Source organism: Cupressus sempervirens, chromosome 5, assembly GCF_028749045.1.
Source record: "Cupressus sempervirens isolate cs-2001-9-10 chromosome 5, ASM2874904v1, whole genome shotgun sequence".
Classification (NCBI taxonomy): Eukaryota; Viridiplantae; Streptophyta; class Pinopsida; order Cupressales; family Cupressaceae; genus Cupressus; species Cupressus sempervirens.
The window spans coordinates 918,486,858-918,513,679 of record NC_143122.1 but is presented as its reverse complement, the minus strand read 5'-3'; the positions used below and the strand labels follow the sequence as shown (position 1 = coordinate 918,513,679).

The following is a 26,822-nucleotide window of genomic DNA, read 5'->3' as shown; positions in this document are numbered from 1 at the left end:
AATGAAAATCTATTTTTTATTTTATTTTGAGGCAATATAAGACAAGAGGAAACCTATTTTTTAGTTTGTTTGTTGTTCCATTTGTAATTTAAGGTCCCCAATGCTACTTTTATCCCTTACCATTGTAAGAATAGGGCCCCAAAATGTGAGAAATTATGAATCTGCAAACAAAAATGTACTCATTGAGTGAGTTGAGAAAATGTCAACATGCATGCATAATTTTTTGATAGAGGGTTGATGTTGGAAAATATTTATTGGCAAAATGCACAAAATTGAATTATAATAGACTCAAAATTTGCCATGTTTGTAAATATTTTGATGTTGTGTACTAGGAAAAAAATAATTAAAAAACAAATCTTAAGCAATTCCAAATTGAAATCCATGCACATACCTAAGCATGTATATATTTTGTCAAATGCTAAAATGAGCGACAAAATATATTGCATTTTTTTCAAAAATATTATCATCATATGAGCATTTATTTACACTTCAAGAGACTACTCGATGGATTGCAAGTTTTGGCGTAAGATATATAGGGATTTCTTTGTAGAGTAAATCATTACTAGAGCCATGCAAAAATACAAAAAATCTAATGAGTTGAGAGAATTTACATCGATTTAATTTATTTTCTATTTAGTTCAATGGGTTTGAAAAACTATAAGAAAGTAGCATGGTTACCAAATAGGATACTATGAAAAATTAAAAGTGAAACACGAAAAACGTCCATCAAAAAGATTGTAGAATAGTTTTCCCTACAATATGCAGAGTTATTAATTTCAGAAACCAAGAATTCTATTTATTCTAGTGAGGGATGGATTCATGTTGAATCACTACTCATGAAACATGGGTCTGTAAGTTTGACTCAAAAACTACACAGTTAAATCTTGATAGCAATATCACACATCAATAAAATTTATCCTTTATTATGTAGTGCATACATATTTTTAATTTCATTTTTATTAATTATTCTTATTTTCTCATTAGTCCGTATGCATTTTGCTAGGGGTTTTATATTTTATCTATTAAGAATTTTAAAAGAATACTATTCCAACCAATGAACAAATGACAGTTTAAAATTATTAACACATTGTAATGTTTTTTTTATAGCCCAGGCTAGAGTGGACGGGAACGATAAAATAGACAACTGAAATGCAAGGACAATGTAAGATTACTTAATACTTTTTAAATATGACATTTAATACTATAGTTACAATTGTCGTGGGTGAATGCCTTTCCATTTATAGTTCTGGATTGTTCCTAAATTTCTCGTGAATTGTTGTAAACCTTTTGGATCTATTCTAGAGTCTACGATGATTTTTAAGTTCCTTGCAAACAAAAGTGAAAATTGATTTCATATTTTTTTTTCCTTTTGGGGTCACTATCAAAAGTTATCTGTAATTTTTTGTTGTCATCAAATTTGTGAGTTTTTGACAGATTATTGAAATATAAATTTGTAGATAAATTTGTGCAAGGTTTTCTCCCACTTCCACATTGAGATTGTGTGTTAAGTTGTACAAATATTAGGTTTGTTAAGGATATCTATGGTAGTAGAGCTTAAATCTGGTATGATTTCCCCCATTTCATAGTGCAGTCTTTAGATTTTATGATAAAGGAGAGGTGATTACATTGGTTTTTCTATGATTAGAATTCTTAAGTCATTGGTTTCTGTTATTTAAATTTGAAAAATGAAGATTTTTTTATTCTATTTGTGGTGGCTATTTCTTTCATGCCACTCCAAAATTATTCAACCATTAGGATAACTGTTACGTGATGTTGTAGTTTTCCATTTATTTAAACTCTTTTTTATGTTATTGTCTGTCTCAGTGTCTATAGGTTCGGTGATGTATAGGGTATTTTTTTTTGGTGGCAGGCAAGTTTATATATATTGTGATTTCTCCATTAAAAAATTTCTCATCTTTTCAAATGTATTGCACTATATCATATTTTTTAGCTAGAGAAAGATTTTAGATTTGTAATAATAGAGTAAGGATGAATGTATTAGAAGAGTTGATTAAGTGCATAGATATATGCAACGACTGATGGAGGATTCACTACCTAGTTGGAACATCATGGAGTTTAACATTAACCATCCACTGTGGAGTGCATCATCTAGAATTCGTCATATAGCTTAAAAGGTGTGATACAGTGACAATCACTCTTTGTTATTTGTATTTGGATATCTCGGATGGAAGAGAAAATACTCTAGAACAATATGGTGCTCTTGATATTTTAATGCTAATCTTGTTTACTCTTTTAAAATTTAAAACACATATGATACACATATAATATTGAGCACCTCGTCCTTATATGATATAATATAAAATTTCACTCGATATTGCTCACTTTGCAACATTTGACTAAATATCTTTAAACCCTCCCAACTAATATTCCACTCATCTTGCCAAACTCTAATCTTGGGACACAAGATGGGAAAGTGTTTTCGATATCAAGCGATATGGCATTCTTAGTGGAAATCCTCGTGGATATTCTAACAAAGTACAAAACTGACGGTGAAATTCGTCGGCTTCTTGTTTGATATTAAATTTTAGTCTTTTTGAAGGCAAACAGGCATGGTGCAAAAGATGCTGGTTAGCATGTAAGTTGAGTCATTTTTATAAAATGTTAAATTCCTCATTAGTTTGTTGTCTCTATTTTACTTATTGATTTTATGATTCGGCATTCCCTAGAAAACACATAGAATTTGAGCATTTCTTAATGTAGTCAGTCGGGTGATTACATTTTGGCATACCAATGAACACATAGGCCTCTCCGTGTTGCGTTAAATTTCATTATTATTTTTTTACCGATAAGACCTTGGAAATTGGTAGTGATGATGAAACATCGACGACATGCAGGTTCCATCAAGGTCTTGGTTGAGATATGAAGAGCATGCAAGAGAAATATTTTCGATGTCATCCACTACGAAATTTGTCGTGGAATGCCTTTGGCCATTACGAACAAAAAACATCGAACAGGTTGAAACTCTCAGGGGTTCTTGTTGTGACGTTCATCATCATGTTGAAGAGTAGTAGATAGATTTTAGATCAACTAATTATATAGTATGGGTCATGTGAACTATTATCATGCTGTTAAATAAAAGTAGATGAGATTTATATCAATTATAGCTCCTACAAACTATTATTAAGATTTTCAACAAAAGTGGAATAATTTTTAATCAACTAATTATATGCTATAGGTCCTATGAACTATTATTGTACTATTAAATAAAAGTAAATGGATTTGAGATTAGCTCATTATACTATTATAGGTTTTATCAACTAATATCATGATATTAAAGAGTAGTAGAATAATTTAGATAAGCTCATTATACATCATGAAGCAATTTAAATCTAATACTTTAAGGAAACTCTTTGATAAAAATAGCATTTGTTTTTTTAAGAAATAGAAAATTGATTTGAAACCAATCCATTATATAGTTTATCAAACATCCAAGTTTAGATAAATAAACATAGATACACATGTACAATTATAATTAATTTATATATTTATAATGCATGATACATTAATTTTTATTAATGAGTAGTAACCTTTTTAATAGATAGATCATTTTTAATATATAAAATTTTAGATTATACTATTTTTCATGTTATATTGATTGATCAATATTATTGTATTGTTGTTATGCATCTTTTGAGAATAGACATATGGGAAAATAATTTTTTATTGCTTGATAATAAAAGAAAGTTTAAAATTATAGGTATCCTTTAGCTATGTATTTTTAAAGAAAAAAATTTATGAAAAAATAATTCTTAAAAACTTTGTTAGAATAGAAACTACATGGTCTCTACCTTGTCTTGTGATGTATGTAAGAAGTAGGTCCTAGGCCTTGATATAATCTCTTGTGTCATGCTTTTTTGGGCAATACATTCATCCAAGCATTCTATGCTGATTCTAGAAATTTTTCTTAGCAATTGATGTCTTTTCTACCTCATCTTCAAAAAAATTTGTGTCACTTTAAGATGTCCAAACTTATAAACTAGCATATCTATGCCAATTTTAAAAATAGATATTTGACTAATAGCATAATATAAAGTAGATCTTTCTTTCTACTTGGTTTTGTTATCATTCCCCCTACACAACACGCAGTGGATTCACAACAATAAAATAAGCTTCTCTAACTATGGACAAGATGGGCCAGCCAATGATAACATACAATCAGCCTACTGTGTTTAATTGTCATACACATAAGCAAGAAGAACATAAGTACATATCAGAAATGACCTATTAAGTTGTTTTAGGACCATAAAATTCATTTTTTAATGTAAAAGAACATTAAATGTGTTACACATTCTTTTGAAACCTTTGGACACGAGTTTCCTATGAAAGAGCATGGTTTTTCTAGCATATGGAGCAACCATATGGGCTACTATTCTATCTCCTATTTTTTCCTCTAATGGGACCCCAAATACATGGATCCAAGGGGTTTCTAGATTTCTCTATTGATATATATTAAGAGAAGAAAAGAAATCTAGCCTTTATGGATTCATCATAAATCATAATATGATCATCTATAAGGAAAGGCCTCTAACTTAAATCTTTCTCAGTTTTTCTAGAATTTAAAATTTACCTTCTTTATTAACAAATGATTATATTGTAAAACCCTCTTAGCAATATCATAATTTGACTTTCTATGGAAAAATTGTCCTCATTATCAATGATTACGTTTTTGTAATTCAATTGACATGTATTTTCTTCTCCTTTGCACAGGTTGCTAGTATCCTTTTATTTACAAGAATTCATTTCTTTTCTTTAGTTTCTTCTATGCTATTACTTTAAAAGCTTTTGTTGATCTTGATGGAGCCTAAACTTTTACTAAATTAGAGCTCCCATCTTAGCACAATGATTCAAATTATAGCAAAAATTGGACATTAAGCATGGAGAAAACATCAAATGTAGAAAAGATTCATGAAGTTCATGATGCAGGTAAGAAACTACATGGTCTCTACCTTGTCTTGTGATGTATGTAAGTAGTAGGTCTTAGGCCTTGATATAATCTCTAACATTTTGTTCAAATTTTCTCAAATTTATAAATTTCAATCTTATATTAAAATAGATTAGAAAAGTTCAATTAGATCTATCAACTAAGTCTGAAAGATTAATACACATTTAAATGAAATGATGCATCAAGAAATTTAAATTTTATATTTAAGAATGTCTTTTAATTTTTATAAATTTTATTCTACTTATAAATCTCAATTTTAACGTTTATCAAAATATGAAGAAAATAAAAAACAAAATTTCATTAAATGTTATCTATTTTCTCCTTAATATTTGAAGTTAGGTTTTACTATTAAATTTTTAAATCAAAGATTAGAAAATTATATAAGTAATATTAAGAAGATATAAGTTTTTTGTTAAAAGAAATTAAATTTGTAGAATTATGGCAATAAGAAAGAATCAAACAAATCTTCTTCTCTTTCAAATACCAATTTATTGCTATATATGCATAGCTTAATTCCTTTCATTTTGATACTGACCATTTTTTATCCTTACATTATAGATATCAGAAAAAAATTAACTATGGATGCTCAACAAAATAATTCTGAGAACACTATCACAAGCTCACTTCTTCCAAACGACTTGGTGCAATTAAGCCAAATTGTTCAAACTTATTTGGATAGATTGGGAACAATCATTTCTGAGTCTTGTAAAAAAATTACAGATGAAATTCATAATGCGAGCTTTCATGTTCAAGGTGTCCAAGATTCTCAAATCTTTTAGATGGGACAATATACAAAGGAAATTCATGACTCATGGAAGAAATCATTTGGGTTCTTTGAATTTATGAAAGACATCTGCTATGATGAAGAGCACATGGATGGCGAAAATAACCTTTTCCTCACTGATGAATTTCACATGTTTTGCATCACTATAATGAAATCTAGGAGTCATATTATTTGACATTATCATTTTTTTTAATTAATTTGTTTGTTCAACTTATCAATTTTGATGAACGTATGTTATTTTTCGTTTGTCTTAAATAAATTTAGTATTATACATACAAGACTATTTGGTATTTAGTATATTTGTAGATCTTATCTACACAAAAAAGTTCCTCCTATATGTATTTGTGAATTGTTAAACTATTAATTAGAAATGAATAAATATCTATCTTATCTAAAGTACAATGCCACTAAATTAATGTGATATTTTAAACCAATTTTATAAAAAATAATTTACTAAATCTACTATTTTTTTAATGTTTGGTTACAAATTTATAAATCAAGTATGAATTTCCAATCAGATCAAGAAAGAAGACAATACCAAATGGAGCAACAAAGAGCATACCAGAGAGAATACCAGAGAGAGTATCGTAGACGATGACAAGAACAAATGACACAAGCTGAAAGAGAAGAAGAAAGATGAAGGAAAAATGAAATCCGATGACTAAATTCTGCTAGAGGAAGGGTAGGATGTCTAAGACAAGAATTGGAATTACAAAATAGGGATAGAATTACTCGTCAACGAACATCCGATGAAGTATCTAAATTTTGAAACACAACAGAGACATGAAGTTGATTTTGAATCAAGTGAGAGGTACAATCAAGCATTACCTGTAGTTGTGGAAATGAGTCACCAGAATGAAAATTGAAGAACAACAGAGCGTGTTCCTGAAACACCTCATCCTACAAGCCAAAATAGGATAAATTTAGGCAGATAAGGCAATAGAGAAAATATACAAAACCCAATTGTATTTCTTAAGGATAATTTCTATAGATCTCAAATGAAGTTTCGACAACAACTAGATAGCTTGAAAATGCCACAGATGTGTTATATTTGTCAGGAATGCTATCTACGAATGAAAGTGGTCTGTACATGAGAAGGTCCAGTATGCAATAGATGTTGACAAGAAAAGGGAAACAATTGTGTTCTTCAAGGCTGTGATCAATCGGCCACCTTCCGCAGGCAATTTCTAGTGTAACCGCCCAAAAGCTGTACACGTCAGCTTCTGGACTGGTTTTCCCTATTATGTAGCACTCTAGAGCAACATACCCCCGCGTGACTGCCACCATGATCGTATGGGAATCCTCCTAGTCACGTTCCATCAGTCTCGCCAAACCAAAATCACCCAACTTGGCATTGAAATCAGAATCCAACATTACGTTGCTTGCCTTCACGTCTCGATGAACGACACGCTGGTCCCACTCTTCGTGGAGATAAACAAGAGCAGAGGCAATGTCACAGGCGATACTATATCTTCGGCTCCAATCAAGCGTATCCTCCTGTTCCCCAAAAATGTGTTTATCCCGATTCCCATTTGGAGAGTACTCGTAGACCAGAAGTAACTCTCTCTTTTCGTGGCACCATCCTAAAAGCCGCACAAGATTACGGTGTCTCAACCTGCTGATTGTTTGAACTTTGGAGACATACTCCTTTCTTCCTTGTCTCGATCCTTGAGCTATTCTTTTCACAGCCAGCGCGTCCCCTATGCCGGGCAGGATTCCTTTGTAAACGCTGCCGAAGCCGCCTTGTCCAAGCTTTTCTTTCTCGCAGAAATTTCTTGTCGCGGCACTGAGCTCGGCGTAGGAAAAGCTTCGGGGGCCATGAGAACAGAGCTCTGGATCGCTCTCTTCCCTAGCCTTACGTTCTCTTCCCCTTTTTCTGAAATACTGCCACCAGCGAACAACTATGAAGCCACATGGGACCACAACAACGAAGAACACGCATATCAAATAAACTTTCACAGAAAATCTGTTTGCATTGCCATTTCTAAGCAATTCACCAGGAGGTCCGACTTCCCACGAATATTTAGAAGTAAAATTCCAAACTTTTACGGTGTGCGTCTCTGTGTACTCTCCAATGGCAGCCGAGAAGCCAATCTTGATGTACTCTGGTAGACAGTTGCTCAGATCTATTGTGTGGTTAAATAGAGGGATTTTGGGTTTAGAAGAATTATACCAGAGAAAGAAGTGCAGAACCTTTTCTACACCGTCATAATCCACCCAGGCATCCCATGTCGCGTTTGTGAGATTTTGGTCTGTAGAGCGATTGAATAGACTAGATGTATTGAGCGGAAAACTCAACTTCGAAAAAATGCTATTGACGTTGATCCCAACATGATTGTCATCAAGATCCCAATCGTTGTTGTATGTATCAAACTCCACAGCAACCATCTGATAAGATGATTGTTTAAAGCTTTCCTCATTAAACAAGCCAAGAAATCCACCATAAGCGTCCTCTGGTGGTTCCAGTTCGAATGGTTCCATGAAGAGCGCAAGTCCATCTCCATGATTATCGTATATTTCGTTGTTCAGATCTATGATTAATTGAAAGTAAGTTGAAAAATTGGCCAGAGCCGCAGTAGACCTATTCCATAGCGGAATACGGTCAGTATAATATGCCCAGCCGGAACTGTTCTTAAGGTTCCCTGATGCTTCATTTCATGTAAGCTGCAGGGCTCCTTGATTACTCTCTTGATATGTGGCATCATTTTTCCTTTCTATACCTGTTAGAGGAGGGAAGCTAAAAGTAACGTTTCCTGCATGCGATGATAATAGGAAAAGAGCAACACAGGTTAAGAAAAGGAAGGCCCGTGTAGGGTGAGTGAATTTAGCCATCCTAATATGTGATTTAGAGGGTCTCTGAGGGTAATTTGTGAGCAATTATATTTTGTAGTGCCTTTCATAGGAAGAAGTCTATTGCAATTGTTCAGCCGATTCCATTTCGAGATAGGAACGAACACATAGGCCTCTCTCTTCATTATTATCTTACAGGATTAGGACCTGCCGATTGGTTAGTCGGGATGGACCTTGGATGGCCCGCAGATTTCATCGAGCTCTTCGTGGACGTAGAGATCAGAGCCCAAGAAAACTCTTTTTGATATCAAGCAACGTATAATTCTTGGTGGAAATCCTTGTGGATATTCTAACGAAGTACAAACTAATTGTAAAATACATGGGCTTCTCGTTTGATATTCCATTTCAGTCTTTATGAAGGCAGGCGGGCATGGTGCACAAGACGGTGGATAGCATATAAGTCGAGTTGTTTCTACAAATTGTTTAATGCCTCGTTAGTTTGTTCTCTCTAGATAACTAACTAATTTTATGATTCGGCATTTCCTAGAAAACACATAGAAGTTAAGCATTTCTTGCAGTTGGTCGGATGATTCCATTTTGGCCTACCAACGATTTTGACATTATCATTCCCCCTACACAACATGCAGTGGATTCACAACAATAAAATAAGCTTCTTTAACTATGGACAAGATGGGCCAGCCAATGATAACATACAATCAGCCTATTGTGTTTAACTGTCATACAAATAAGGAAAAAGAACATAAGTACATTTCAAAAATGACTTATTAAGTTGTTTTAGGACCATAAAATGCATTTTTTTATGTAAAAGAACATTAAATGTTTTCCACATTCTTTTGAAACCTTTGGACACGAGTTTCCTACGAAAGAGCATGATCTTTCCAGCATATGGAGCAACCATATGGGCTACTATTCTATCTCCTATTTTTTCCTATAATGGGACCCCAAATACATGGATCCAAGGGGTTTCTAGATTTCTCTATCGATATATATTAAGAGAAGAAAAGAAATCTAGCCTTTATGGATTCATCATAAATCATAATATGATCATCTATAAGGAAAGGCCTCTAACTTAAATCTTTCTCAGTTTTTCTAGAATTTAAAATTTGCCTTCTTTATTAACAAATGATTATATTGTAAAACCCTCTTAGCAATATCATAATTTGACTTTCTATGGAAAAATTTTCCTCATTATCAATGATTAAGTTCTTGTATTTCAATTGACATGTATTTTCTTCTCCTTTGCACAGGTTGCTAGGATCCTTTTACTTACAAGAATTCTTTTCTTTTCTTTAGTTTCTTCTGCGCTATTACTTTAAAAGCTTTTTTTGATCTTCATGGAGCCTACTTTTTTACAAAATTAGAGCTCCCATCTTAGCACAATGATTCAAATTATTAAAAAAATTGGACATTAAGCATGGAAAAAACATCAAATGTAGAAATGATTCATGAAGTTATGATGCAGGTGCATCATAAGGACATCTTAAGAAGTCTAGGAATGGAATTGAAGATAATGCATACAGCATTTTACTTTAAATTGGATGAAATTTTACTTGTAGGTACTTGTGATAACATGTAAAATGAGGGAAGACTTGACAACAATCATGGCTATAGTGTTGTTCAAGATCGCATGGTTTTTGCAAATGTTAATGGAAGCTTAGGGGCATACCAATTTAGTTGTATTAATGAGGAAGGACAAATGGAATCAGTAGGACTTCTGATGGAAATTTTAATATCATAGAAACTAGAATTACACATATTGTAAATAAATATTATTTTCTATGTGTTAATCTTTACAGTCTCAGACAATAGGAGTATTTAACATGCTTGAGTTGTAAGTATATGTGCACTCTTGTGAAGAGAAACAAGCCTGTACATGACATGTGGAGTCGAGAGGGCATGAAGAGGAAATCAAGAATAGTAGCAAAAACATATTCATAGGCTGGCAACAGTGTAATAGTTCCAATAATGTCATGCTCTATATGCAATGATATCAAGCAACGTATAATTCTTGGTGGAAATTCTTGTCGATATTGTAACGAAGTACAAACTAATTGTGAAATACATGGGCTTCTCATTTGATATTCCATTTTAGTCTTTATGAAGGCAAGCGGGCATGGTGCACAAGACGGTGGAGAGCATATAAGTGGAGTTTTTTCTACAAAACGTTAAATGCCTCGTTAGTTTGTTCTCTCTAGATAACTAACTAATTTTATGATTCGGCATTTCCTAGAAAACACATAGAAGTTAAGCATTTCTTACAGTTGGTCGGATGATTCCATTTTGTCCTACCAACGAACAGATAGGCCTCTCCGTGTTGCGTTAAATTTCATTATTGTTTTGTGACGGATAAGCCTTGGGAAATTGCTAGTCACGATGAAACTTCGACGAAACGCATTGAGGTCTTCGTTGACGCTGACATATCATGAAGAGCGTGCAAGAGAAATATTTTCGATGTCATCTGCGACAGAATTTTTTGTGGAATGCCTTTGGGCATTACTAAAGAAACACATCGAATACATTGAAATTCTCGGCGGTTCTTGTTGCAATTTTCCGCAAGTTTAGTCTTTTCAAGGCGAATAGGCATGGCCCACATAATGCCAGATATCATAAACGTCCAATTTTCTGTATAACATCGTGAGTTTGTTTTCTCTAATATTATGATCCAGAATTTCCTAGAAAACAAGAGCACTTGAAGGAGATGAGGTCCCTCTCTTTTGATCAAAATAGAAGATGAATTTTTTTTTAAAGATTAGGACATTGGGTGATCACTACAACATGAAGGGGGGTTTTAAGATAATATTGGAGATAATTTTTGAGTAAATTGTTGTAAATGGAGACAAAAATAAAGTTGTGTATTGCCTTAAGTATTGTCTTTAAGTGAGTGTCTTAGACTATTGTCTTAGAAAGACAGTAAGGAACAACACTATTATTGTGTCTTAGAGATGATTTTAGTATTTTCTTTATAGAAACATCTTTAATCTCGCTTATTTTCTTCTTGAAAATAGTTAGAGAAAAGATGGTATGAAAATAATAAGTTCTATATATATATATATATATATATATATATAATTAATTAATTCATGTTAAGGCATGATGGATTTGAACCACCATCCCTTGCTTGTAATGCAGGGGCTCATCCATTGAGCTAGCACTTTTTAAAATAAGGAAAAATAATAGTCTAAGGTTTTACAAATAAGAGATACAAGAAGGGAGGAAGGCAAACTGATTGAATGAGTAGGAACATTGATGATGACTTGAGACTTGCATGTGGATAGATGGTGATAGGCTTTGGTAGCTTTACATCTTGCACTCAAGATTGCATGCTCATCACATAGATGTTGAAACAAATTAGATGGAACTTAAACTTGTTTTAATTGTAAACTTTAATACATGGTCTCAAATGTAATATAATATAATAGAATATAATATAGCTTGCATTCATGAATCTACTAAAAATTTACCATGATGGAAGTACAAATGAGCCTCTTGGAATAGGAAAGGTTCATGCTGCAGAACACTAGGGATGAAACTACAGTGTTGTTCAACAATCATGGCTATAGTGTTGTTCAAGATCGCATGGTTCTTGCAAATGTTAATGGAAGCTTAGGGGCATACCAATTTAGTTGTATTAATGAGGAAGGACAAATGGAATCAGTAGGACCTCTGAAGGAAATTGTAATATCATAGAAACTAGAATTACACATATTGTAAATAAATATTATTTTCTATGTGTTAAGCTTTATAGTCTCAGACAATAGGAGTATTTAACAAGCTTGACTTGTAAGTATATGTGCACTCTTGTGAAGAGAAACAAGCCTATATATGACATGTGGAGTCAAGAGGGCATGAAGAGGAAATCAAGAATAGTAGCAAAAACATATTCATAGGATGGCAACAGTATAATAGTTCCAATAATGTCATGCTCTATATGTAATGATTTCATAAAACATATCAATTAATAAAAGGATAGCTCCATTGATTTCTACCACCTACAACACTCAGAAGCCCATGCCAATAGCAGAGTTATATCTTTGTCAAACATACAAGCTCCCACCTACACCTTTACTTTGAATGTCTTAGACTAAATTATTATATCTTTGTCAAACATACAAGCTCAATTATTATATCTTTACTCATTTAGCTTAGGACATAAATATTTAATTTAAACCAGACTAATCTAAGTCCTCTAAGGATTATTAAAATTATCTACATTTATTTATCCAAATTACAAAAATTATCAATAATTAGAAATAATTTTAGAATAAATAATTTTAAAAAAATTAAACATTTAATGACAAATGAAAATCTATTTTTTATTTTAATTTGAGGCAATATAAGACAAGAGGAAACCTATTTTTTAGTTTTTTTTTTGTTCCATTTGTAATTTAAGGTCCCCAATGCTACTTTTATCCCTTACCATTGTAAGAATAGGGCCCCAAAATGTGAGAAATTATGAATCTGCAAACAAAAATGTACTCATTGAGTGAGTTGAGAAAATGTCAACATGCATGCAAAAAAAATTGATAGACGATTGATGTTGGAAAATATTTATTGGCAAAATGCACAAAATCGAATTATAATAGACTCAAAATTTGGCATGTTTGTTAATATTCTGATGTTGTATACTAGGAAAAAAAAATTAAAAAACAAATCTTAAGAAATTCCAAATCAAAATCCATGCAAAGACCTAAGCATGTATATATTTTGTCAAATGCTAAAATGAGCGACAAAATATATTGCATTGATTTCAAAAATATTATCATCATATGAGCATTTATTTACACTTCAAGAGACTACTTGATGGATTGCAAGTTTTGGCGTAAGATATATAGGGATTTCTTTGTAGAGTAAATCATTACTAGAGCCATGCAAAAATACAAAAAATCTAATGAGTTGAGAGAATTCACATCGATTTAATTTATTTTTTATTTAGCTCAATGGGTTTGAAAAACTATAAGAAAATGGCATGGTTACCAAATAGTATGCTAAGAAAAATTAAAAGTGAAACACCAAAACCCTCAATCAAAAAGATAGTAGAATAGTTTTTCCTACAATATGCAGAGTTATTAATTTCAGAAACCAAGAATTATATTTATGCTAATGAGGGATGGATTCATGTTGAATCGCTACTCATGAAACATGGGTCAATAAGTTTGACTCAAAAACTACACAGTTAAATCTTGATAGCAATATCACACATCAATAAAATTTATCCTATAGTATGTAGTGCATATATATTTTTAATTTCATTTTTATTAATTATTCTTATTTTCTCATTAGTCCGTATGCATTTTGCTAGGGGTTTTATATTTTATCTATTAAGAATTTTAAAAGAATACTATTCCAACCAATGAACAAATGGCAGTTTAAAATTATTAACACATTGTAATGTTTTTTTTATAGCCCAGGCTAGAGTGGACGGGAACGATAAAATAGACAACTGAAATGCAAGGACAATGTAAGATTACTTAATACTTTTTAAATATGACATTTAATACTATAGTTACAATTGTCGTGGGTGAATGCCTTTCCATTTATAGTTCTGGATTGTTCCTAAATTTCTCGTGAATTGTTGTAAACCTTTTGGATCTATTCTAGAGTTTACGATGATTTTTAAGTTCCTTGCAAACAAAAGTGAAAATTGATTTCATATTTGTTTTTCCTTTTGGGGTCACTATCAAAAGTTATCTGTAATTTTTTGTTGTCATCAAATTTTTGAGTTTTTGACAGATTATTGAAATACAATTTTGTAGATAAATTTGTACAAGGTTTTCTCCCCCTGCCACATTGAGATTGTGTGTTAAGTTGTACAAATATTAGGTTTGTTAAGGATATCTACTGTAGTAGAGCTCAAATCTGGTATGATTTCCCCCATTTCGTAGTGCAGTCTTTAGATTTTATGATAAAGGAGAGGTGATTGCATTAGTTTTTCTATGATTAGAATTCTTAAGTCATTGGTTTCTGTTATTTAAATTTCAAAAATGAAGATTTTGTTATTCTATTTGTGGTGGCTATTTCTTTCATGCAACTCCAAAATTATTCAACCATCAGGATAACTATTACACGATGTTGTAGTTTTCCATTTATTTAAACTCTTTTTTCTGTTATTGTATGTCTCAGTGTCTCAGGTTTGGTGATGTATAGGGTATTTTTTTTTGGTGGAAAGCAATTTTATATATATTGTGATTTCTCCATTTAAAAATTTGTCATCTTTTCAAATGTATTGCACTGTATCATATTTGTGAGCTAGAGAAAGATTTTAGATTTGTAATAATAGAGTAAGGATGAATGTATTAGAAGAGTTGATTAAGTGCATAGGTATATGCAACGACCGATGGAGGATTCACTACCTAGTTGGAACATCATGGAGTTGAACATTAACCATCCAATGTGGAGTGCATCATCTAGAATTCGTCATACAGCTTAAAAGGTGTGATACAATGACAATCACTCTTTGTTCTTTGTATTTGGATATCTCGCATGGAAGAGAAAATACTCTAGACCAATATGGTGCTCTTTATATTTTAATGCTAATATTGTTTACTCTTTTAACATTTAAAACACATGTGATACACATATAATACTAAGCACCTCGTCCTTATATGATATAATATAAAATTTCACCCGATATTGCTCACTTCGCAACATTTGACTAAATATCTTTAATCCCTCCCAAATAATAATCCACTCATCTTGCCAAACTGTAATCTTGGGACACTAGATGGGAAAGTGTTTTCGATATCAAGCGATATGGCATTCGTAGTGGAAATCCTCGTGGATATTCTAACAAAGTACAAAAATGACATTGAAATTCATGGGCTTCTTGTTTGATATTACATTTTAGTATTTTTTAAGGCAGACAGGCATGGTGCAGAAGATGGTGGTTAACATATAAGTTGAGTCATTTTTATAAAATGTTAAATTCCCTGTTAGTTTGTTGTCTCTATTTTACTTACTGATTTTATGATTTGGCATTCCCTAAAAACACACATAGAAGTTGAGCATTTCTTAATGCAGTCGGTTGGGTGATTACATTTTGACATACCAACGAACACATAGGCCTCTCCGTGTTGCATGAAGTTTCATTATTGTTTTTTTAGCGATAAGACCTAGGAAATTGTTGGTGATGATGAAACCTCGACAACACGCAGGTTCCATCAAGGCCTTGGTTGAGATATGAAGAGCGTGCAAGAGAAATATTTTTGATGTCATCCACTATGGTATTTGTAGTGAAATTCCTTTGGCCATTACAAACGAAAAACATTGAACAGGTTGAAACTCTCGGTGGTTCTTGTTGTGATGTTCCACGAGTTCAATCTTTTTCGAGGCAAATAGGCATGGTCCACAAATGCCAGATATCATAGAAATCCATTTTTTTGTATAGTATTTTAATGCCTCGTTAGTTTTTTTTCTCTAAGTGGCGTTAATTAAGTCGAGAGGCTTCTACAATGGGAGCACATTTTGTTGTAAACAATCTAACATTTTGAAAAAAATTGACAGGTAGTTGAACAGTTATACCACGTCCTTTATTGAAATTCCATTCGGACTTGACCAGCAATGCTTAACACTGACGCTTCGCATTCCCTCATTAACCACACTATATTTTTGGTTTGAACGCTTCGATATTTCAAAACACTAAACATGCGTCCTGCGAGTCCGTAATTGCAAACATCAGGTCTAGTCAGGTCGTCATCAAATAACAGTTTATTGCTAACAGTGTGAAGACACATTTAGACATTTCTAAATATATTTCTTCATCATTCACTTGAGCAAGAAGAAAGCCAATAATCTGTTATGACAAGAAAACCAAATGTCTTGCCTTATGCTCAATTTTTACGTGTTACATGTTTTCAATTCTTTGAAGTTGAACCATCACACATCAACATTATATATGGCAAGAGCCTATTTTCTTTTTTATTCAACATTGTATTGAACAACAGGATCGATATTCTGATTTCTATTCAACATTGGATTGAGTAACAAGATCAATATTATGATTTCTATTCAACATTAGATCAAGCAGCAGGATCATTATTCTGAGTATGTATGTTTATGTGTTTTGATTTCTTCTATTTTTGAAACTTTTATTGTGTTGTTTTTTCTTATTTTCAAAGCTCTATAATTTCCTTAATTTTTCTTAGAAACCTTGATAGAATAGAAATTCTTCTCAATTAGAAACATTGTAGATTTGTATTTCTTCCATTTTAGAAACTTTTATTGTGTAGTTTTTTCCTATTTTGAAATCTGCATAGTTTCCTTAAATTTTCTTAGAAACTTTGTTATACTAGAAATTCTACTCAATTGCAGATTTCTTTCTATTTCTTTCTCTTCATTCAAAACATTAGATTTTTAGAATTTAAATATTATAGTATTAATTAATCTGACTTCTTCATTAGATTATTTGAATCAATGATTATATTCCTCTATCTATTATTAAAATAACATTACATAGCTAATTTAAAATAACATTAAGAATGGTAATTGATTGCAATTTTTATAATTATATGTTTTAATTTTTAATTTTTATTAATGAGTAGTAATCTTTTTAATAGATAGATCAATTTTAATATATAAAATTTTAGATTATACTCTTTTTCATGTTATATTGTTAAAATTCAAATATACTCTCAAATTATTGATATTAGAAAAACTTTTAAATTTGTTTAGATTTATTTACTATGTGAATTAATAATAATAATTGTTTGCAATTTTTTATAATTATATGTTTTACAATTTTAAAAATTTATTTTAATAAATAATTTGTTCTCGAGAAATATATTAGTATAAAATTATGATTTAGTTAAATTAATATTCAAAATATTTTAACAAGAATAAAAAATGTAGTAGCAGGTGGGTTCAACGTTGTTTTTAGATTTGATCTTGTAAGATTTTAAATCTTTATATAAGTGTTGCATTCTATTAACTATCATCATCATGTTGAAGAGTAGTTGATAGATTTTAGATCAACTAATTATATAGTATGAATCATGTGAACTATTATCATGATGTTAAATAAAAGTAGATGAGATTTATATCAATTATAGCTCCTACAAACTGTTATTAAGATTTTCAACAAAAGTAGAATAATTTTTAAGCAACTAATTATATGCTATAGGTCCTATGAACTATTATTGTACTATTAAATTAAAGTAGATGGATTTGAGATTAGCTAATTATACTATTATAGGTTTTATCAACTACTATCATGATATTAAATAGTAGTCGAATAATTTAGATAAGCTCATTATACATCATGAAACAATTTAAATCTAATACTTTAAGGAAACTCCTAAATAAAAATAGGAGTTTTTTTTTTAAGAAATAGAAAATTGATTTGAAATCAATACATTATATAGTTTATCAAACATCCAAGTTTAGATAAATAAACATAGATACACATGTACAATTATAATTAATTTATATATTTATAATGCATGATACATTAATTTTTATTAATGAGTAGTAATCTTTTTAATAGATAGATCATTTTTAATATATAAAATTTTAGATTATACTATTTTTCATGTTATATTGATTGATCAATATTATTGTATTATTGTTATGCATCTTTTGAGAATAGACTATGGGAAATAATTTTTTATTGCTTGGTAATAAAAGAAAGTTTAAAATTATAGGTATCATTTAGTTATGTATTTTTAAAGAACAAAATTTATGAAAAATAATTCTTAAAAACTTTGTTAGAATAGAAACTACATGGTCTCTACCTTGTCTTGTGATGTATGTAAGAAGTAGGTCCTAGGCCTTGATATAATCTCTAACATTTTGTTCAAATTTTCTCAAATTTATAAATTTCAACCTTATATTAAAATATATTAGAAAAGTTCAATTAGATCTATCAACTAAGTCTGAAAGATTAATACACATTTAAATGAAATGATGCATCAGGAAATTTAAATTTTATATTTAAGAATGTCTTTTAATTTTTATAAATTTTATTCTACTTATAAATCTCAATTTTAACGTCTATCAAAATATGAAGAAAATAAAAAAAAAAATTCATGAAATGTTATCTATTTTCTCCTTAATATTTTAAGTTACGTTTTACTATTAAATTTTTAAATCAAAGATTAGAACATTATATAAATAATTTTAAGAAGATATAAGTTTTTTGTTAAAAGCAATTAAATGTGTAGAATTATGTCAATAAAAAAGAATCAAACAAATCTTCTTCTCTTTCAAATACCAATTTATTGCTATATATGCATAGCTTAATTCTTGTCATTTTGATACTGACCATTTTTTATCCTTACATTATAGATATCAGAAAAAAATTAACTATGGATGCTCAACAAAATAATTCTGAGAACACTATCACAAGCCCACTTCTTCAAAATGACTTGGTGCAATCAAGCCAAATTGTTCAAACTTATTTGGATAGATTGGGAACAATCATTTCTGAGTCTTGTAAAAAAATTCCAGATGAAATTCATAATGCGACCTTTCATGTTTGATGTGTTCAAGATTCTCGAATCTTGCAGATGGGACAATATACAAAGGAAATTCATGACGCATGGAAGAAATCATTTGGGTTCTTTGAATTTATGAAAGACATTTGCTATGATGAAGAGCACATGGATGGCGAAAATAACCTTTTCCTCACTGATGAATTCCACTTGTTTTTGCATCATTATAATGAAATCTAGGAGTCATATTATTTGACATTATCAATTTATTTTATTATTTTGTTTGTTCGACTTATCAATTTTGATGAATGTATGTTATTTTTCGTTTGTCTTAAAAATAAATTTAGTATTATACATACAAGACTATTTGGTATTTAGTATATTTGTAGATCTTATCTACACAAAAAAGTTCCTCCTATATGTATTTGTGAATTGTTAAACTATTAATTAGAAATGAATAAATATCTATCTTATCTAAAGTGCAATGCCACTAAATTAATGTGATATTTTAAACCAATTTTATAAAAAATAATTTACTAAATCTACTATTTTTTTAATGTTTGGTTACAAATTTATTTCATAGAAATGAATAAATCAAGTATGAATTTCCAATCGGATCAAGAAAGAAGACAATTTCAAATGGAGCAACAAAGAGTATACCAAAGAGAATACCAGAGAGAGTATCATAGACGACGACAAGAACAAATGACACAAGCTGAAAGAGAAGAAAAAAGAAGAAGGGAAAATGAAGTCCGACGACTAAATTATGCTAGAAGAAGGGCAGGATTGCTAATACAAGAATTGGAATTACAAAATAGGGATAGAGTTACTCGTCAACGAACATCCGATGAAATATCTCATTTTGAAACACAAAGGAGACATGAAGTTGATTTTGAATCAAGTGAGAGGTACAATCAAGCTTTACCTGTATTTGTGGAAATGAGTCACCAGAATGAAAATTCAAGAACAACAGAGCGTGTTCCTGAAACACCTCATCCTACAAGCCAAAATAGGATAAATTTAGGTGGACAATGAAATAGAGAAAATATATAAAACCCAACTGTATTTCTTAAGGATAATTTCTATAGATCCCAAATGCAATTTCGACAACAACTGAAAATGCCATAGATGTGTTATATTTGTTAGGAATGCTATCTACGAATGAAAGTGGTCCGTATATCAAAAGGTCCAGTATGCAATAGATGTTGACAAGAACAGGGAAACAATTGTGTTATTCAAGGCTATGATCAATCGGCCACCTTCCACAGGCAATTTCTAGTGTAACCGCCCCAAAGCTATACACATCAGCTTCTGGACTGGTTTTCCCTGTTATGTAGCACTCTGGAGCAACATACCCCCGCGTTCCCTCCACCATGGTCGTATGGGAAGAATCTTGGTCACGTTCCATCAGTCTCACCAAACCAAAATCACCCAACTTGGCATTGAAATCAGAATCCAACATTACGTTTCTTGCCTTCATGTCTCGATGAACGACACGCTGGTCCGACTCTTCGTGGAGATAAACAAGAGTAGAGGCAATGTCACAGGCGATACTATATCTTCGGCTCCAATCCAGCGTATCCTCCTCTTCCCCAAAAATGTGTTTATCTAGACTCCAATTTGGCAAGTACTCATAGACCAGAAGTAACTCTTCCCTTTCGTGGCACCATCCTAAAAGCTGCAAAAGATTACGGTGTCTCAACCTGCTGATTCTTTGAACTTCGAAGACATACTCCTTTCTTCCTTGTCTCGATCCTTGAGCTATTCTTTTCATAGCCAACACCTCCCAGGTGCCAGGGAGGATTCCTTTGTAAACGCTGTCGAAGCTGCCTTGTCCAAGCTTTTCTTTCTCATAGAAATTTCCTGTCGCAGCACTGAGCTCGGCGTAGGAAAAGCCTCGAGGGCCATGAGAACAACATTTTTCCAGATCTGGATCGCTCTCTTCCCTAGCCTTACCTTCTCTTCCCCTTTTTCTGAAATACTGCCACCAACGAACAACTATGAAACCACATAGGACCACAACAATGAAGAACACGCATATCAAATAAAATTTCACAGAAAATTTGTTTGCATTGCCATTTCTAAGTAATTCACCAGGAGGTCCGACTTCCCACGAATATTTAGAAGTAAAATTCCAAACTTTTACGGAGTACGTCTCTGTGTACTCTCCAGTGGAAACCGAGAAGCCAATCTTGATGTACTCTGGTAGATAGTTGCTCAGATCTATTGTGTGGTTAAATAGAGGGATTTTTGGTTTAGAAGAATTATACCAGAGAAAGAAGTGCAGAACCTTTTCTACACCGTCATAATCCACCCAGGCATCCCATGTCGCGTTTGAGAGATTTTGGTGTGTAGAGTGATTAAATAGACTGGATGTTTTGAGCGGAAAAATAAACTTCAAGAAAATGCTATTGACGTCAATTCCAACATGATTGTCATCAGGAAATGAACTTCGAGAAAATGAATTCCACATGTTTTTGCATCACTATAATGAAATCTAGGAGTCATATTATTTGACATTATCAATTTTTTTTATAAATTTGTCTATTCGACTTATCAATTTTGATGAATGTATGTTATTTTTTCTTTGTCTTAAATAAATTTAGTAGTATACATACAAGACTATATAAAAGTTCCTCCTATATGTATTTGTGAATTGTTAAACTATTAATTAGAAATGAATAAATATCTATCTTATCTAAAGTGCAATGCCACTAAATTAATGTGATATTTTAAACCAATTTTATAAAAAATAATTTACTAAATCTACTATTTTTTTAGTGTTTGGTTACAAATTTATTTCATAGAAGTGAATAAATCAAGTATGAATTTCCAATCGGATCAAGAAAGAAGACAATACCAAATGGAGCAAGAATGAGCATACCAGAGAGAGTACCAGAGAGAGTATCGTAGACGACGACAAGAACAAATAGCACAAGCTGAAAGAGAAGAAGAAAGAAGAAGGAAAAATAAAGTCTGACGATTAAATTATGCTAGAAGAAGCACATGATTGCTAATACAAGAATTGGAATTACAAAATAGGGATAGAATTACTCATCAATGAACACTCGATGAAGTATCTCATTTTGAAACACAAGGGAGACATGAAGTTGATTTTGAATCAAGTGAGAGGTACAATCAAGCATTACCTGTATTTGTGGAAATGAGTCACCAGAATGAAAATTCATGAACAACAGAGCGTGTTCCTGAAGCACCTCATCCCACAAGCCAAAATAGGATAAATTTAGGTGGACAAGGCAACAGAGAAAATATACAAAACCCAACTGTATTTCTTAAGGATAATTTCTATAGATCCCAAATGCTGTTTCGACAACAACTGGATAGCTTGAAAATGCCACAGATGTGTTATATTTGTCAGGAATGCTATCTACGAATGAAAGTGGTCCGTACATTAGAAGGTCCAGTATGCAATAGATGTTGACAAGAAAAGGGAAACAATAGATTTTCAGCTTTAAATAATATAGATCTAGGGCCACAACCTGAGGAGCTTGTGAACTTGACCCAAGTTGAGGAAATGCAAATTGCATGTGTCAGCCCCATACTTCAAGTTGCACATGCAACAGGCGGTCAATATAAATATAAAGGGCATAAAATAAGTTTCCCACAAAATATAGAACATGTTTCCAATATATTGCCACATACAATAGATAATTTGCCAATTATTATTGTTAGACGAAGAGATCAATGTGGAACAAACTATAACTTTACTGTGAATAGGGATTGTGTCTACAAAGCACTCAAATACAAAGTAGAGCATGATAAATTTTATTCAGATATCCAAATTAATGAAAATGCTCTCAATGATCTACCTAGAAATGCAGATGAAAATATCTTTTCCAAATTAAAGACAGTCTATATGGAATTTGATTCAAATGTAAATGAGATTATTTTTGTTGGTCCAGTCATGGAGTCAGATGAAGGAAATATAATAGATCATACAACATCAATGGCTTCAAGACCACCTAATGCCCAAAAAGAAATAGAACTTATTCGTGCATGGGTCAATAACCCTGATGTGAATCCAACATCATTGATATATTGGACAAGTATAGGTGTATCTCCCATTAATGAATATGTGACATTAGGATTACTTGATATGGCATTTCCAACATTGTTTCCTGATGGAAGTTGTGATTGGTTAGAGCCATGGTTGTGGTAGGTTTATCTTCACAAATTTGTGAAACATCTGATGCGTTATAGGGATCATCGTTTTGGCAAACATCCCAGATTTAGATAGTTTGTATTCAACATGATAATGAGACATCGTGCACAAAACTCATCGTCAGTGTTTGTGAAAAGAAACTTTAAAGACATGCCCATTACCATCCATAAGTTGCGACAACATATGGAAAACACACCCCACTCCAATCTAGAAAATAAATTGATGTGGTTTGGCACATCATTAAGGGGAACACGGTCATATTGGACTAAATCTTGTGCAGAATTGACAAATTTGCTTCATCAAATTGGTACTCCTACAATATTTTTCACATTAAGTGCAACAGATATGTATTGGCCTGATTTGCATTCACTTATCCTATGAACAATGCCAACTGATCCACAAGAACCTTAGAATTGGAGAAGACAAAATATTATTGACTATCCTCACATAGTTGCACACTATATGCAATTAATAAACTCAATTTTTAGAAAAGAGATTCTAGAAAAGGGAATGAATGTCAAGGACTTTTAGTGTAGATATGAATGGCAACATACGGGGTCCCCGCACATACATGGATTCATATGGATTGAAGGAGCACCTGATGTGGATAAAATTTACTGTTCAAATGAGGAGGAAAGAAGAAGTGCTGAAAGATATTTTCACTCCATTGTTCATGCATGGAACCCTAGAAATGATCCTCATCAATGAAATATACAGGCACGTTAATCAATTTATATATATTCATGTAATGTGATATTAATTAGTGTACTTATCTTTTCTTACCTTCAATTATAGGCATTGGTCAATTTTCAACAACATCCATGTCTCAAAAACACAAGACAGCTTACAGAGGTGGATTTGTACCATGACTATGAGGAAATATTAAATTGTGTGGAGCGACACACGATTTGTAAGGAGGGTGCATGCCTACGAAAAAAGGGAAAGATGGTTTGCAGGTAATTATTTCATCCCAATGAATATTTACTAAATATATATAAATAATTACTACAAAATGACAGAGTTTAATATAATATTTCTTACATGGAGTGTAGGTATAATGCTCCTTGGCCATTAAACCTGGAGGGATCAAAATTATATGAAGACATGGAAACAGGGGAAAAGAAATTTGAACCAATGAGAAATTATGATAGAGTCAATTCACATAATCGCCACATACTACAATTATGGAGAGCAAGTATAGATTGGCAACCTTTTCTTTCAAAACATGTTGTCATAAAATATATCGCCAAGTATGCAACAAAAGTGGAGAAAAGCTCAGAAACATACCAGCAAATGTTGATGCGTCTATCCAATATGAAAAATCCAGATGATTTAGTAGCATGGGCATATAGGAGGCTTCTAACTAAGACAATTGTAGAAAGAGACATTGGTACTCAAAAAACTTGCCATATGTTATTAGAGCTTCCATTAGTGGAGTGTAGTAGAAGATTTTTCAATCTAAATGTCTCACTTGAGATGTTCAAACCTGCAACTCTAAATAATGAAAATGAAAATGATGAAGAGAATAATAAAGAACAAACAAAATCTTTCATTGATGGTTATAAAAAAAGGCCATTATGTATGGAAGGTGTTACATTAATTAATGTAGCTAGATCATGGATATATAATCCTAAGAGAAAAAGAGACAACAAATGGGAGCCTATGGGAAAAGCTGCAATTGTTAGAGTATTTCCTAGGTTTGTATCTATCCCTTCAAGTGAATCAGGTAAATGGATTGAGTTTTTTTTATCAGAGTTACTTCTCTACAAGCCATTCTGTGATATTGAACAGGATATTGGTCATGATGATGCCTCTATCATACAAAGTTGGGAGACATTCACTTACAACCCTTGGCATGTTCAACGTATAATGTCTGCCGAAAATGTTGAAAACCCAAATGATTATGAAATTGAAGACAATGAAGATGTCCATAGAAATACTACAAAACATGAATGAGAGATTATATCTAGGTTGCACCAGGGTTAAAATATACATTGCTTAGAAATAGACATGTTGGGGAGAAGAGATGTTGATAGACAAACAAATTGGTCTATTGATTATCAAGGAGAAGAGTACACTTCCAGAGCAATCAATTTCATAAGTTACATGAAGAATCATGGGTGCCTTATCTATGATGAAATTCCTCAATGCATAAACTACATGACCCTTGGTGAGAAACAAAAAAAGGTAGTCAACATAATCATGACGCACTACCAAAGAAATCAAAATGCAGAACCATTGTTTTTGATAATTCAAGGAATAACATGAACAGGAAAATCATATCTAATTGGCGCCATTAGTCAATCTCTTCAAAATGTGGCAATGCCATCCCATTCTACACTTCTGTTACTTGCACCAATAGGACTTGCAGCATTCAATGTAGGAGCTTCTACAATTCATTCAAAATTGAAGATACCAATAAGAGATTTTTCTCAACTGGAAGGAGCAAGACTCACAAGTTTTCAAGAAGAAATGTCACATATAAAATATATTTTGATTGATGAAATGAGCTTCATTGGTCAAAACATGTTGGAAAATATATATTCACGATTGCACCAAGAATTCCCACAATTTGCACATATAAGCTTTGGAGGTAAAGATTCTATTTTTGCATCATGAATAGCTAACTCGTGTGAAATATACTATATTTGAATCAAATTTATGAATTAATACATAGTTTTAAAAATAATTATTTTTGTCAATTGTATTTTAGGTGTATCTATACTATTGGTGGGAGATGTAGGCTAGTTGCCTCCTGTCAATGATAGAGCAGCATATGACAAAAATGGGGGAACAAAGTTGCTATGGCAAGAATTCAAGATTGTTGTCACATTAGATAAGATATTTAGACAAGATGGGGAAGATATTGACCAACAAAGATTTTGACAACTTTTGATGAATCTAAGAGATGCAAACCCACAAATTGATGATTGGAGGTTGCTAATGTCAAGGACCCCTATCAACATAGATGTTGCAACAAATTTTGAATTTGATAATGATGTTCATTTGTTCTCAACAAATGAAAATGTTCATGCTCATAATAAAAAAATGCTACATTCATTGAAGCATCTCGTTGCACGTTGTGTTGCACCAAAAGCAGGTACTATTAATACAATAGATGACTATTCAAATGATGAGCTTGATCTAGAGTTGTTAATATGTAAGGATTCAAGGGTCATGCTAACTTTAAATGTATGTATAGAGGCTAGTCTTGTAAATGGGGCTCTTGGATACATTCGAAAAATTGTCTACAAGCAAGGTAGTGCTCCACCTGAGCCTCCAACATATGTGATGGTTGAGTTTGATAGTTATTCAGGGTTACCATTCAAAGATCATAATCCAAAGATAATTCCAATACCACCAATACAGAAGGGTAGAACACTTCAACTCCCATTGAGGTTGGCATGGGCATTGACTATTCACAAATCTCAGGGATTGACTCTTCCTAAAACAAAAATTGATATATGACCAAGAGAAAGAGCAGGATTGACATTTGTGGCAGTTTCACGTGTAAAATCTCTCCAGTGTTTGAGAATAATGCCTCCTTTCACATATGATCGTTATGAGAAAATGAAAAAGGGTAGACAAATTTCCAAGCGCAAGGATGAAGAAAATAGACTTTAAGTGCCTTGAAGATAGTTGATGTGATATGTTATT

At 31.9% G+C, this 26,822-nt stretch overlaps 1 protein-coding gene and 1 pseudogene across 1 annotated transcript; both read right to left on the bottom strand.

Moving 5' to 3' along the window:
- Window positions 1–7,052: 7,052 nt before the first annotated feature.
- LOC149558919 (L-type lectin-domain containing receptor kinase IX.1-like) lies at window positions 7,053–11,166 on the bottom strand. Its single transcript, XM_089831118.1, has 2 exons — window positions 10,931–11,166; window positions 7,053–8,373 (listed from the first exon to the last, which is right to left on the bottom strand). Exons 1-2 carry the CDS (start codon window positions 11,164–11,166, stop codon window positions 7,053–7,055), a joined length of 1,557 nt encoding a protein of 518 aa, XP_089687244.1.
- Window positions 11,167–20,213: 9,047 nt separating this feature from the next.
- On the bottom strand, window positions 20,214–21,455 carry LOC149558918 (L-type lectin-domain containing receptor kinase S.4 pseudogene; annotated as a pseudogene).
- Window positions 21,456–26,822: the final 5,367 nt, after the last annotated feature.

Excerpts from the sequence above, each read along its gene's own strand:
- LOC149558919 (XM_089831118.1), bottom strand. The coding sequence starts at position 11,166 with ATGATATCTGGCATTATGTGGGCCATGCCTATTCGCCTTGAAAAGACT. Across the intron at positions 8,374-10,930 it reads CGTTTCGTCGAAGTTTCATC|TTCCGGCTGGGCATATTATA; the intron begins GTGACTAGCAAT and ends CCTTAAGAACAG.